This window comes from Amblyomma mixtum, chromosome 7, assembly GCF_055824585.1.
Source record: "Amblyomma mixtum isolate Tamu chromosome 7, ASM5582458v1, whole genome shotgun sequence".
Lineage (NCBI taxonomy): Eukaryota > Metazoa > Arthropoda > Arachnida > Ixodida > Ixodidae > Amblyomma > Amblyomma mixtum.
This window is the reverse complement of record NC_143018.1, coordinates 32,658,730-32,673,021: the sequence shown is the minus strand read 5'-3', so window position 1 is coordinate 32,673,021 and position 14,292 is coordinate 32,658,730. Positions and strand designations below refer to the sequence as shown.

General features: G+C 51.3%; 1 protein-coding gene across 5 annotated transcripts in view; it reads right to left on the bottom strand.

Moving 5' to 3' along the window:
* Nucleotides 1–471: 471 nt before the first annotated feature.
* LOC149335584 (DNA (cytosine-5)-methyltransferase PliMCI-like) overlaps nt 472–14,292 on the bottom strand; it is a 90,497-nt gene continuing 76,676 nt past the window's right edge. For all 5 annotated transcript variants that reach the window (XM_089552174.1, XM_089552178.1, XM_089552177.1 and 2 more), the window contains 3 exons: nt 9,027–9,302; nt 6,184–6,611; nt 472–5,293 (listed from right to left, as the gene is read on the bottom strand). In XM_089552174.1, the coding sequence (XP_089408300.1) occupies nt 1,838–5,293; nt 6,184–6,611; nt 9,027–9,159 (4,017 nt within the window). In that variant the 5' untranslated portion in view covers nt 9,160–9,302 and the 3' untranslated portion in view covers nt 472–1,837. The remainder of the gene's footprint in view (nt 5,294–6,183; nt 6,612–9,026; nt 9,303–14,292) is intronic.

Below are 14,292 nucleotides of genomic sequence, written 5' to 3'. Positions count from 1 at the left end.
AAGAATCGCAGGCGGTCGAAATTAATCTAGAGTCCAATGCGACGTCCCTCATAGACCGTGCCGCTTTGGGACGTTAAACGCTACTTATCAAATTGCTGAGACCCGCCGCGTAGCTTCAGAAGTTGAAAGCTCACATACCTACCTGAAACTACGTTCTCATTGAAGTCGGTCTTTGCGATAGCATACGAGGCAAGCGTGCAAAAACTAAAATGATGACGCAGTCAATGAACAGTATTACAAACTTTATTCATGAGATCACACATTATCAAAGAAGCTACAGCTGGGCTGACTCTAACCCAATCGAAAACAAAATGTGCGTATACAGCAAAACGGCAACTGGCCATGTCCTGACACACGAGGCAGTACGTCAGTCAAGCATAGTCAACATGCCAGCATAAACAGGCCGCACACAAAACAAATATTTAAATCTGAGGCGACGTCCCCAGGAAAACACTCCAGGCATGATTCCAAACTAAGCGTGGAATCTCTCACTTCTATGCAGATACAATGTAAACAGCTAAGAGCAAAGTATCATGAACACAGGAAACAAGGTCGTGTTGCAACGCAGCTAAAATGACAAGCGCCGAAAAACTCTTACTAGAGAGGAACTTACAAAGGAAATGCAGAGATCAACAATAAAATCAGGTACTTAGAAGAATCGGAGCAAACAACCGCGACTTGACAACCTGGCAGTGACAATGGTCATACAGCTCTAGACCTCAAAGCTGCGATTTCAAGGAGATACCAGTCTGCCACAGTGAGGCATATACAAACAAGCGAATAAGCGGACTCGTGAGTCTACACATTTTTTCCTCCTTACGAGGCCAGTAACTCTGCCCGGCCAAATAATGTCAATCACTTGAAACCTTCAGAGGGTCTAGCGAAACACGCACTCTACAACACCTTGCAATCACCCGACTTCGTTTTGCGTACTGACCAGATTTTAAATATTGCGATAGAAACTGCATATACAGTCACTGCAGCACAAAAGTGGGCAAACGAAATTGCACGCTCGCACGAATACCATTTAATAAACGTTACGCTAGGCACAGGTTCAAGTTGTCTGCTTCGCAGGCGGAGTCCGCATAGTTTTCTTTTTATGACGTCTCCCATAAGGCTCCCTCCGCTGACAGTCATTACTCCGCTGTTCGAGCCGTCAACGCCATATGTGCGACAGAGACACAATGACGCCAGCGTTATCACTGCGAGCCATCAGAAGTGCGGACAGTATTGAAATATTTGCTTTTTCAAAGCACATTTTGTGGCTAACGCTAAACAAATCAGAAAACCAGAAGAAACAGTTCCTTCGCGACAGCAAAATGACATCGCTTCCGCACCACATCAGGCAGCCTTGTATGGCACAACACAAAACACACCCGAATGCTAAACAAGAACAATGAGAAAAGGAAAACATGGACGACTGTGACCTTCTAACGTCCTTCGAAAACGTGAGAAGACATACTGAAGGAACGAGTTTCTGGCATTGGATACCTGCAAATCCTGGTTGTGCCGTTATGAACTACACGACGCCGTCACTACGACCGCAACATATATGTCCCACACGATGGATGAAGCTGATCACGTGATTGTGCATTGACAGGTACTGTACGAAATGCTTAAATAGCACGACAGTAAAAAAAAGGAAAACAATGACAAATACTTTATGAAAATGCCTAGAGATACAGAAATTCCAACAAACAAATCTTGCAAGCCATTGATTGAGGCTCTGCACGTCTTAAAAAGTAGGCAAAACACTTCGTATTATTTACCACGACGCTAATGCTACTACTCAGACCAGACCGACGTCAGGCCGGAGTTCACGCCCCGAATGAAGAAATCACACAATGTTTTCCAGCTGCAGAACTTTGGCCATTTCTTTGCCGAGCGCCAGCGCAAGCAGAGGTGCCACGCTGACCGCGATCATCTTGTACTGCTCAGGCAGGGGACCCACAAATTCGTAGTTGTCCGGGTACCCTTGAATCCTGGCGCACTCCCGCACGCTGATGACCCTGTCCTTGTCGGGATGGATCACCGGCCCCTGCTTACTCAGCGGCTCGGGGTTCGCCACGACGCCGTGCAGGTACCCGTCCCACTGCAGCCTACCGTAGACGCCGCTCCACTGGTCGCTGCGATGTCCCGTGTGCACCAAGCTCCAGGGGATCAACGTGTTCTCCTGGCGGTACATGGGGTCGCACAGGGCCTTGTCATTTTCGGCGCATGCGCAGACCCCGCGCCGATGCATGTAGGGGCTCGCCGAGCAGCGGTGCGTGTAGATGAGGCGATACGCGGTGGTGCCGTCACTCAGCTCAACCTCCCGGTTGGGAAGGTCGCGCCAGTCCGATCCAGCGACCTTGGGGATGGCGGCGATCCTAGCCTGGGACAACGGCGTCATCTTTTTGTAGCAGTCGTAGTCTACTGGGCATATCCGCTGGTGAAAACGAATGAAGTCTGACGGACCTCTGTCAAACTTTGCCTCAGGATCACTGAGGTCGGCAATCGCATCCCTTAAGGTGGTGCTCCCGTACGGCGCCGCCGAGGTCAAGTTCAGAGGACTGCTGTAGGCGCGACCGTTCACGGCAAAGGACAGGTGGCACTCGGGCACTTCGAAAGTGTGAGTCGGCAAAGGAAAAGCTGGCAGTTTTGCTCGGCCACGCTTGGCCCCAAAGATGACGAGGCGCCGGTGTCTCTGCGGCATACCGTAGCAGCCATACTGCAGCATGCTGCAAGACGTTTGGTAACCAAGGTCCAGAAGGCACTTGAGAGCCAAGGCAAGGCCGTCGCCGTTATGGTACCGGACGGAGCACCTCTCGGCAACGAGGACGACGTACGAAGGGTCAAAGAAGGCGCAGAATCCGAGAAAAGTGACTAGTTGAGAATTCCTGAGCCCCTGTTTGTCACAACCCTGCAAAAATCGGCAGCTCTTGTGAGATTCGAAGGACGGGCTCCCACACACCAAGTCGATCTCTTCTTTCTCAATGTCTCCAAGAATGTCGGGCATCCCGCCAGCGTGGAGCTGCTTGAGCACTTTTGACGGACAGGCGTGAGGCGTCGGCACATCGGGGAAGTTCTTGCTGAATGTGGTCAAATGGTGCTCGTTATCGCTGACTGCGAGCACGGGGCTTGCTACGCAAGCTTTGGCTAGACCGAAGGACAGACCCCCGCAGCCACCGTATACGTCTACACTGTTGAGGGTTCTATGCGGTTTCTCCACTTTGGAAACGAGGCGGGCGCCAATCTTCTGCTCCTCGGTAGATGGCTCTGAAAAGACACCCGTTGCCCCGTCATAGCACTGCGAGAAGAAGAATGGCGGCCGCACCATGTCGAAGCAGTTTCCTACGCAGCCACCTTTGCTGCAAACCACTTCACAGGCAGAAACAACGTTTTCTGTGCGGATTGAAAATGTCTCTGTAGACAGCACCAAGCGGATGTTATTCATGAATGTTGTCCCTTCTACAGAGACTTCGCAGTCTCTGTAGAAGGGCTGGACGGTAATCATTCCAGGTTTGTAGATGTCTTTAACTGGCCGGCCACGGTTGATGACAACACGGCAGATACGGTAGGGTGAAGGTGGGACCTCTATCTGCGGAGGACACAAAGATTTTCTGTAATTTTCAGTGAACTCGTCACTTGATGCCTCTCCAGCAGACTGAAATTCAGTGACTATAACCTTTGGCTGGGACTTCAGAGGTAACGGAACAGCATCGGGCTTTACAAAGACGCAGTCATTATTTCGATAGGTATGTGCCGTCGGCGGACTTCGAGACTGGGCACACCCGCAGGACAATGTTACAGACTCTAGCGCCACGAAAGTGCAGGTTGTGACGTCGCAAAGAAACCTGCAGTAGAACCTCTTTTCCTCAGCGGATACGGGCACGACGGCATGGTCACCTAAAAGAACAACAACACAGCAGACGTCCACGACAGCCTCCAAAGGAACGCTTTCACATTCCGTCGTCAAAAAGACTTCACCGCTGCAACCAGCAAAGGAACTGCCCAGGATGGTCTCTTCGTATTGCCTGAACCAAAGCACATGCGCAAACTTACTTCCTTCACGGTCTTTGTAAAGCTCCGTAACGCGGCCAAGGTAGCGCTTGTCAGGCGACGATGACGTGACGAGTACGTCACTTCCGACTTGCACGTTCAGCCCGCTTCCTATCACGCAAGACGAAAATACGCTTTTTCCCGCGGAAGCTTCGCGTTTTTCACCACTGTGAAAGAACTCGCGGCCGGATTTCTTGAAAAATTCTCTTTTCAGAAAGGGTTTCCTCGGAAGCCTCAACACCTCGCGGTCCATCGAGTCCAAGCCCAAGTGGTCTTCGCTACCCGGTGGATTCCTCTGCTGGCACTGCCTGCGGATGCAACATTGCTTCATAGTTCCCCTTCCTCCGTGCTTCTTCATGTTGCGGCAGAACGTGCAGACCCTGCACTCCGGAGCGAGACAAGCTTCACACAAGCCGCACCTGTTCTTCCTCGGGACGCCCAGTATCTTTGCCGCCTCGTCCCTGCCTCTAAAGAGGTCGTCCAGCGTTCTGTCCACAGCTGGCATCACAAACGCCGCCGACAGATCGGTTTTCTTAGGTTTCTTCCGCAGTACCTGGGGAAGAATGTTGCCCTTGCTGACTTCCCTCAGGACAACTCCGGTAGCGCGCATGAGCTCGTACACGAACGCGCTGTCCAGCAGTGGCGTGTCCTCCCCTGCGACGCCCGCAGAGTCGTAGGCCTGAATGTGGTCCAACAGGAACTGCGAGTGCCTGTGCAAAGTCTCCAGCGAGAACGGCCCGACACCAGGCGGCAGATCACGCAAGGACTCGAGGTGGCTCATCACGTCGTCAAACGCCACGGCGCCGTCGCACTCTATGAGCTTCTCGAGGATGCCCTTGGCGAGGTAGATCTTCTCTTGCATGCGCTCAATGTACGGTTCGTACTGGGCGCTGGGAGCCATGAGGATGTACTCGGCGAACTGAGTAGTTAGGCCTAGCACGACATTGGAGCCGCCGTCGTAGCCAGTGGTCCACCAAGATACGACGGGCCCCGCCCTCGAGATAGCTATGCTGTCCTGGACGCGAGGGTCCTCGGCGCAAATGCTCTTGACGTAGCCGCTCATGTAAAGTGGGACGTCCGCCTCCACCAGGCCGCCGTCGAATGCGCACACGTGACCGTGTTCGTCGTAAACGGTGAACTGGGTGATCTTAAACTGAGGCTGCTCCGTCAGCGCGTCCTGGTTGCACAACGATGACGTGAGCGTCGGGTCGGTGAGGGCAATGGCCTCTTCCACTGCGCCTTCGCAGTCACCCTAGAATAACAAGAAAAAAGAAATCAGAAGAGAGACAAATTTCGGATAACAGCTGTGATTTCCTTATGGCTCACAAACGAAGTGCAGAAATTCCGCATTCGAAAGCAAGAGCTAATGGTCTAAAAGCGTTTTTTGCGAAATTAAGTTGTCATGACAGGTCACCACATAAAACCAGCGAGAACAGGTGGCGAAGGACATGACGCTTGCATTAGTAGCACGAGACTTTCTGCGAAGATGCTAGAATCAGAGCAGCCCGTTTCAAAAACACTTTTCTTCCAATGCTACACGTGACCGAAGTCAAAACTAGATGCGCTAACTACCACCAGCCGTTTTTAGATGTATAACCACTATCACAAAAGTCCGCTCGCAGCCTACGATATAAAAATGTGCGAGGAGTTTCTCCGATCCAAGACTGCACTGCTCATGACTTTACAGCCCAAAGCAGCGCCACAAATACCAGTCGGTGTTCACACTAATGATTAAGCGTGACCCGCCCGCTGGAGCTAGCTGAGGCGTCTGTGAAGGAGGTGGCTGGTAAACCTTCCTGGCCCCAAACAAACAGCTTCCGCATTACTATACTCGGGTGCAACTCGAGAACGAAGCGGCGAATGTCCCTCAAAGGTTGTCCTCCTGCCAATGGGGCCGACTGCTTGTTAAGACGTCCCGGTTAATTCCCTTGCACCCGGTAGCGTTAAATCGCGGCGGGAGGAGGGACAAGCTGATGCAAGGGGATAAACCAGGGATTAAGTGGATTAATCATGATGTCACTAGAACCGGTTGATGTCACTGGCTGGAGGGCCGCCTGTGAAAGACATTCGCCCTTTCACTCTTTAGTCCTATCCGACAGTAGTGAAATATGGGAAAGTGATCGCAGAGTTAACTGCGCTTACCGTAAAGAAAGTTATCTCGGGAGGATTCAGTCTCTTCCGGCACTGCTTGCACCAGGTCACCTTCCCGTCGTCGTCACCGGCCACATACTTGCGTAGCGGCACGGTCGAAGAACGACCAGCTTTTGCCTTCTCTCTCTTGGCAGGAGGCGCATCGACGCCGGCCGAAGTGGACTTCCGTGCCGCTTTCTTGCCGGAACCCCCACAAGGCTTGCTGCCGCCCCTCCCCTTGGTCCCGGAAGTACTTGGCGTCGCTGCCATAGGAGCGCGGACAGTGCTTGTGACTGAAGACGACGAAGGCGACGCGTCATGTTCGGAAAACGTTCTGCAGGAGCTTGCTTCAGCCAGGTAGCCAGGGGCAGCCTCCGCGCAGTCTTCAGTCTCCACACTTGCAAACTGCCCAGTCGACGAGCTCGTCGCGTGCTCATGACCTGCGCGGTGACAAAAAACCGCCCTCCCGCACAATGTAACTGACAATGCACGACGCTATAAGTCGGATACAACTCAAAAACGAAGCGCCTTGAGAGGAATCCCTTCCAGCCAATGGCGTCGGCCGATTCTCGTGACCCTGCTAGCGTAACGATGCAGAGAGCGGCACATGAAAGGGTCGCCCTTACGAATATTTTTTAGACAGTCCACAGACTTCTGTCCATAAAGTCTGTACACTCTCTATAGACAAATACTAGAGAACAGTGTATAGGCGATAAAAATGCAATAGACAGTCTATAGACAATCTATAGATTTATGGCCATACACTTTCTGTAGACTTTTCTCTATACGCAATCTATGGACTATGGACAGACAAAAATAAATATCTATAGGAAGGCAATAGAGTCCATAAGAAGTCTATGGACTGTCTATAGACCATTTGTATAAAGCTCCCTTCATGGTCGGCGACAGCCCTCGCTCTGCATTATCACGCTAGCACGTGCATGAGAATCGGCCGACGCCACTGGCTGGAAAGGGGCCCTTTGACGGTGGAAAAGCCGCTTCGTTCTCGAGTTTTATCCGACAATAGATTTAAGGTTAAAACTAGGATGCTCTTAGCTCGTTTGTATTTTCTTGCGCTGTTTGTCTATTAATGCGTTAACGTTATTACAAAACCCTGAGAGCAAAAAGTGTCCGGCGCTGGCGAGAACTAACTATCCGGGCAGGACCAGACACGTTCCCAAACCACGGGGCCAGCTCAGCGGGGGACCATCTACTCATCATCATCATCATCAGCCTGACTACACCCACTGCAGGGCAAAGGCCTCTCCCATGTGTCTCTAATTAACCCTGTCCTTTGCCAGTTACGGTCACCGTATCCCCGCAAACTTTTTAATCTCATCCGCCCACCTAACTTTTTGTCGTCCCCTGCTACGTTTGCCTTGTCTTTAAGGACCAGCGGTTATCTTGAATTCGCATTACATGCCCTCCTCAAGCCTATTTCTTCCTCTTGATTTCAGCTAGGATGTCATTAACCCGCGTTTGTTCCCTCACCCACTCCGCCCTCTTCCGATCTCTTCACGTTACACCTATCATTTTTCTTTCCATAGCTCGCTGCGTTGTCCTTAACTTAAGCTGAAGCCTCGTTGTTAGTCTCCACGTTTCTTCCCCATAGGTGAGTAACGGTAAGATACAGCTGTTGTATACTTTTCTCTTGAGGGATATTGGTAAGCTACCATTCATGATCTGAGATAACCTGCCATATGCGCTCCACCCCATTCTTATTCTTCTAGTTATTTCCCTCTCATGATCCGGATCTGCGGTCACTACCTGCCCTAAGTAGACTTATTCTCTTACTACTTCCAGCACCTCGCTACCAACTGCGAACTGCTGTTCCCATCTACTCACTATTAGTGAAATCGTGACTTTCTATCAAAGGAGCATATTGGAATATCCCCCGCCCAACCCCACGCTCACGCAAGAGCAAGCAACCGCTCTCAGGCAGCTCCAAACATACACATTCCCATGCCCCGCAATACTAGCGAAAAATTCATCCAGATATATACTCTGCAAAATGCAAGAGCTGCGGAGAGTATGCTAAGCTCAACCACATCATGTGGGCCTGCAGTAAGAACCCTTTCAGCGGAATAACCCCAGAGGAGCAGTGGGAGACCACGCTGCGCAGCTCGGACCTGTGGCAACAAAAGTTGCGCACGTAGAGAGCTGAGCAGGTAGCCGAGATCCAAGAGATCAAGGCCACCGAGCGACAGTAGCCCACCTGGGCAAGAAGGGAGCCTTCCTCTTCTAAGACTCTATAAATAAAGTTTATTCTCTCATACTCTCTCGGGCGGCGTGTGAAACCTCGGAGAAAAGGAGGCAAAGTGGCGAGAAGAAAAGAACGACAGTGCATGTATGCATGTAAAAAATGTAAACGGAGTGCATGCATGCAAAAAATTAATCATTGACGATTTTTGTAAGAAAACTAACGAACTGGCTTTCTTGTGGCCTGTGAATGCACTATATTGCCGTAAAAATATTTCCTCAAAATTAAAATGAAAAATGGCGCCTGAAAGGCTTACATTTCCAATTTGGTTCTGGTCCTGTTCATTCGCTTTTCTAATTTAACAGCCTGCGATACCAGCGTAAAGTGGTTAGGGTGCAAGCTAGATTGTTTTGATTATTTTTTAAACGCCTATATTAAATCCAGGCCGGGAGCCATAAAACACATCGCATGAAAGAAAAAAAAATAGCGTGGAGATAATGAAAACTGAAGCCGCTCGACGCGCCAGCTGGCGAACAAAACAGTAACTAGTGGCTTGTCAAGAATTTCTGCATGCATTCATGCTTCACCACCCGAGAGTTTTTGAGCGGAGACAAAAAGAAAGCAAACCAAAGGAGGCGCTGAAAACCTTACTCACCCCGGGAAGGGCCAGGGTTCAACTGGACAACAAAAAAGTCCAAGCTCCTCTGACTACCCTGCTGCGAATCCGTCGTGGACGACGTGGAATTCGTGCCCGTCGAAGTCGGCCGAGACTTGGGCGTGCCGGGCATGGCTGGACGACTCTGAGGCCGCCAACCACACGATGGACGCGGCGTTAAGTATGCTGAAAACAGTAGTGCCACCTCGGAACGGCCGCCGTCCAATTAATCCGCTTGAGTCGGTCGGCTCAAACTTGCGGTCGCGGCCATGGCATCTGTTGGAAGAGGACATGCGCCACATATGGTTTAGAAGCGGTAGTGGTACTGCCGCAACGACTGCACAGGAATCTCCCTCTAGGCTGACTATAGCGTAGGAGTATAGTGTGCAGCACTCAGTTGAAAGCTGGCCCTGTGTGGTACAGTGATGGTACAGATAGGGTGATGATGGTGGGGTTCGTTTGAAGTACCGACGTCCCTACCCCATCACGTCGGAAGATCATAACCATGGAAGCTATTTAGCAGCAGTAGTGGCCCCGAAGCGACACATAGGTTATTACGGACACCGTAGTGAAGGGCTCCCCCGGATTAAGTTGCACCGCCTGGGGTTCTTTAACGTGCGCCGACATATCGCACAGCACACGGGCGCCTTTGCGAACACGGGCGCCGCGGCCGGAATTGAAAACGGGTTCTATGATTCAGTCGCCCAGCGCCCCAACCAATGAGCCATCGTGACGGGTACTCAAAATGGAAATGAATGGATCATTCAAAAGGAATAACTACTGTAAATGGAAAGCGGCAGTGGTGGCGGTGGTGGTGGTCGTGGTTGACAGAGACATTTATCTTAAACAACCTCACTATGTTTGAATGCGTACAGATCAGTCTCAAAATTCGGGAGTGTCACGCCAGGACTGGCAATTACGCAAATTCCTGCTTCGCGAGATGAATTGCAAAATGTAACCGGCTGATTAAAACCAAAGTGTGATGTGGCAATGGTGATGCATTTTTTTTTCCTGAGCTGTAACCCCAATGCTCAAACGTCTTTGGGCTCTGCGTGGTAATCTGTGAATGAAGAATAAAATGCACAGATGGGATTACCCTCACAGTGGCCCGTCGGCAGCTGCTTCGCCTCAGACACTGGTTTGAATGATTGTGACTCCGTCCTTTGGGGACTTCAAGAGTGATTGTAACACTGACTGCTGGTCAGTTCCTAAGGTCTCAGGGTACAGGATGCGAGCGACCTCGTCCAATGGAACGTTCAGTCCTTATTGCCCCGTTACAATTCCTCAACAAGAAACATCAATGGAAAAGACGGGAAAAAATATAAACTCGTTTTATGCAAGTGCAGCACAATTACGCGAAAACAAAGACAGAAGCCGACGTAAAAACTTGCGCCTGTCATCGACACTTTCACGGACAGCTGCCGTGCGCAAGACGCGGGGCGCATTTGGCATCCCAGAAGACCCCCAGCAAAAATGGCCCCAGACTTCGCCCGTTTCCAATAGTCGCAGCAGATACTCATTTTTACCGCCAAGTGTGGAGTGATCCTGAAGATATGCACCGGTTACCGCGGCCGCCGACGCCTCGGTTGGGACGCTGTGGTTAAAGTCCCCCCTGGACAAATCTAGTCCGAAGCCATCCACTACAAAGCCTCTTTCTCTCTACCTCCTTTCATTGCCTCTTTCATCCCTTCCCTTACGGCGCAGTTTATTTATTTATAAATAAATAGGACGCACACCAAGAGTTCGACAGTCACTGCACCTTTTCACTGCTCATAAATCATTTGTAATGGAATGCTTCGGGTGTAATTCCATTATGTGTTGGCAATGCGTAAGCACTGAAAACTGTTGATGCATTTGCATCCTGGAAGCGAGGCCTGTGAGACCGAGGTTGGTCTTCCCGAGTTCTTCCTGCACACCACACGCTACAGCCACCAGGTGGAGGCTTCACGAACTAACGAACTCCATCCGGCAACGTCACTTAATTCCAGCCAATGGGCAATCTCCGATCCAGTGACATCACCGATGACGTCACTGGCCCCCTCCCCCCAGCAAGCCCGGGTTTTTCTGGACACTCCGGACGGCGCCAGGTACTTGCCTCGCCGAGGGTTCCACGCTATCGACTGAAACATTTGATTTTTTTTTCTTGTGCACAAAGGCCGGAACGGAGAGGAGAGTTTGTCAGGAGGAGGAAGCGGCTACGAATAAAAATTCGCTGTGGCTTAGCTTGGTTAAGCCCGGTAATTGCGAAAGCAATATCCGTACCTACGCCATGGTTCAGCTGGTAGTGTAGCTGGTGGTGGTGCTTGTGGTTAGACTTGTGGCGATGCATCTGTTGTACAATCCAATCCAGTCCAATGCAATTCAATGCAATCCATTCCAATCCAATGTAATCTAATCGAATGTAAACTAATCCAATCCAGTCCAATCTAATCTAATCCAATCAAGGTCAAATGAAGGTCAATGGTGGTCACCGCCGCGGCACGGCAAAGGCGTGAAAGTGCAAGTAGTATTGCTTTCGCAATAAAAGGAAAGCCTCGAAAACTCATTTTGCGAGAACACTAGAACAGCGGCGTGGGGGTAGGGATGCATGTCACGAACGGCACGACAGCGATGTCCCCCTACACGGGCCCCATAACCATGTAGCAAGAAAAGTGTCCTGCCTGTACGGTACACATATGACGACCTAAGATGAGTTTGCGACCTCCAGACAGCCACCGAAAGGCATCGAGCTTAGGAGAGCACGCGGTTCTGCGCATCCGATGCTGGGAGAACGAAGCTCACTCACACGGCGATGCATGGTTCCAAGCGCAGATCACAGCGTGCTCGGCACGATAACAGGGCGCCGATCGAAAATCGCCGCAACAAGTGCTCCGAATGCCAACTGAAAACAGCAGCTGCAGATAAACCCATCGCAAAGCGCAAGTAAACGTGATGCTTAGTTGAACCGACGTGAGTGCATACCGCTGACACAAACAAAGCACCCATTTGGGAAGACTGCTCAGGAGAGCCATATACCGTCTCGCGATTCATGCCGAGGTTAAGTGGGTGGATACACGTGTGCACTCAGTGATTTCCGACCGCATTTGGACTGCTCGAGCGGCGGTTAAAAAAAAAAAAAAGCTTAAAAGAAAATGCAAGCGGGGTTTGACGAGAATATAAAAGCTAGGCAAAGTGAAAAACACCTATATCGAGTAAAAAAAAAAAGCTACGACCGATGGCAACCGCTGACGCACCTAAGAACTGACGCTGGCATACCGCTCGTCAGCAGCGGCCCTGACAAGGGAGACACACATTTACAATGGACACGCGATGTTGATGCTTCGAGACGCAACCCGGCCGCCCGCTCTCGCCCACGCCACCCAACCTAAGCGGCCAACGCCGACGGGCGTGTATTGAATTCTCCTCTCAACGTCCACAAGCAGAATCCGAAAAACAATGGGCAAGTAAGAGAGGCAGATAAAACAAGAAAAAAGCACAAGACACGCGCGGTCCGAGGAATCTGCGGGGGCTGAGGCAAAACATAGCAAGAGAAGAGAGAGCGAACACAGAAAAGCCAGGAAAGAAGTGAAGGAAAGACGGAAAGGGGGGGGGGGGGGGGGAGAAGTTGGCATCACTGCACGGTGACGGTGCAAGGGGACCGTCCAATGTTTTGCGCTCACGCCACGACGCCAGTTGCCGCTTCAGTCAATCAAGGACACATTCCTCGCAAGGCGCCGCCGTCCGGCGCATCCGACGGCGCGGCGGCACGCCGAACGACCGACCGGCACTCGCCCCGCCGCCGATATTTACCCTAACGCGAGATTTTTATAAATTGTTGCTCGCTTGCTCGTTTCGCCGCCACGTCTGGCCAAACCCGCTGTGCGAAGCGACGAAAAAGAGCGCGTCGGTAGCTCGTCGGACCTGGCACAGTCTTCCGAAGTGTGTGTGTGTGTAGCGACGCCTGGCGCAGACGCGTATCAGTAACCTGGGCCAAGTATAAACGACCCGTCCGGTACACACTCTCGCACAGCGGATGCCGGAAAGATGCCTCATCCTCTGGCCGCGCCGTTGGAAGTGGCAGGGATAAGGAAATGTCCTTCTGCAACGTACAGAGGGCAAAATGCATGTCTAGAACGACCGAACTGCGTGCTCCGGGCCGCTCGGAGCTACGTGCATAGAGAAAGATATCTTTCTCTATGCTACGTGCGCGACATCTAGCGATATGACGCCTGGTTCGAGACGACGGAGTGTGGGCATGCGCGGCCAAACTGATAGCGCTGCCTGTCTATTCGGGGCTCGCAGGCGGCCGCGGCTTTACCTCCTGCTTTTTTCGTAGGTAGCGCTACCGTCTACGAAAAGACGTACGCGGCAGAGCGCACACCGCTGGCTTCTTTTTGTTCTTACTTTCTTTTTTTGGACTTGCAAAGCTCTGGCGAGGGGCAATTCACCGCATCACATACGCGCCGCTGCACTGCATCGTCATCGCGGCTACGAGCCTTAGATAAGGGAGCGAGGTTAGCCATGTTTCGTTCTTCGGCAACTGCAGGAAGGCAGATATGGTGTTCAAGGTGCCGTGAAGTAAGCGTAAGCGGCGGGTTCATTTTTACTGCACTGTTTTGTTTTCCTCATAAAAAAAAGGCAACAGATCGCTGGCTTCTCATCTCACGTTGTTTTATTTTTTCCACAGGTTTAGGGACAAACTAATAGCGGATTGGGGCTCCCCCAGACTTCTTCAGGCTCTCGATTCTCCTCGGGAGTGAGTCGTAGAGGGACCCGACGAGAGCGTGGTCATTGCGCAAGCGTCCCCACTCCTTTTCTATGACTTCCCACAGCTGATCTGGGTTTCTATTAGAGATCCCCGATTTCTTGGATAGGCTTTTTTTTTTATCAGTCCCCACACGTTTTCTATGATGTTGAGGTCGGGGCTTCTTGCAGGCCATGGAAAAGTCGTAATGCCAAGGCTTTCAAGAAGGTCTCGGACAGCCTTGGCTGTGTGCACAGGCGCTCCATCTTGTTGGAAGTGATACAGCGCATCGGGAAACGGCCCATCAAGCACATAAGGCAAAAGGACCATTTCTACCACGTCCGCGTAGACCTCGGCCGTCATACGTCCAGGAATGCGGTACAATGGTCCTAGCCCATCGTAGCTGATGGCTCCCCACACGCTGACTGAAACACGGCCGCTGCTACGCACATTACAAGTGTATTTTTCGTCGTGCCTGCATGTGGTGAAATCGGGAGTTATTAGAGGAACGAGATTTTCATTAGACGTAATGATACCTAATGT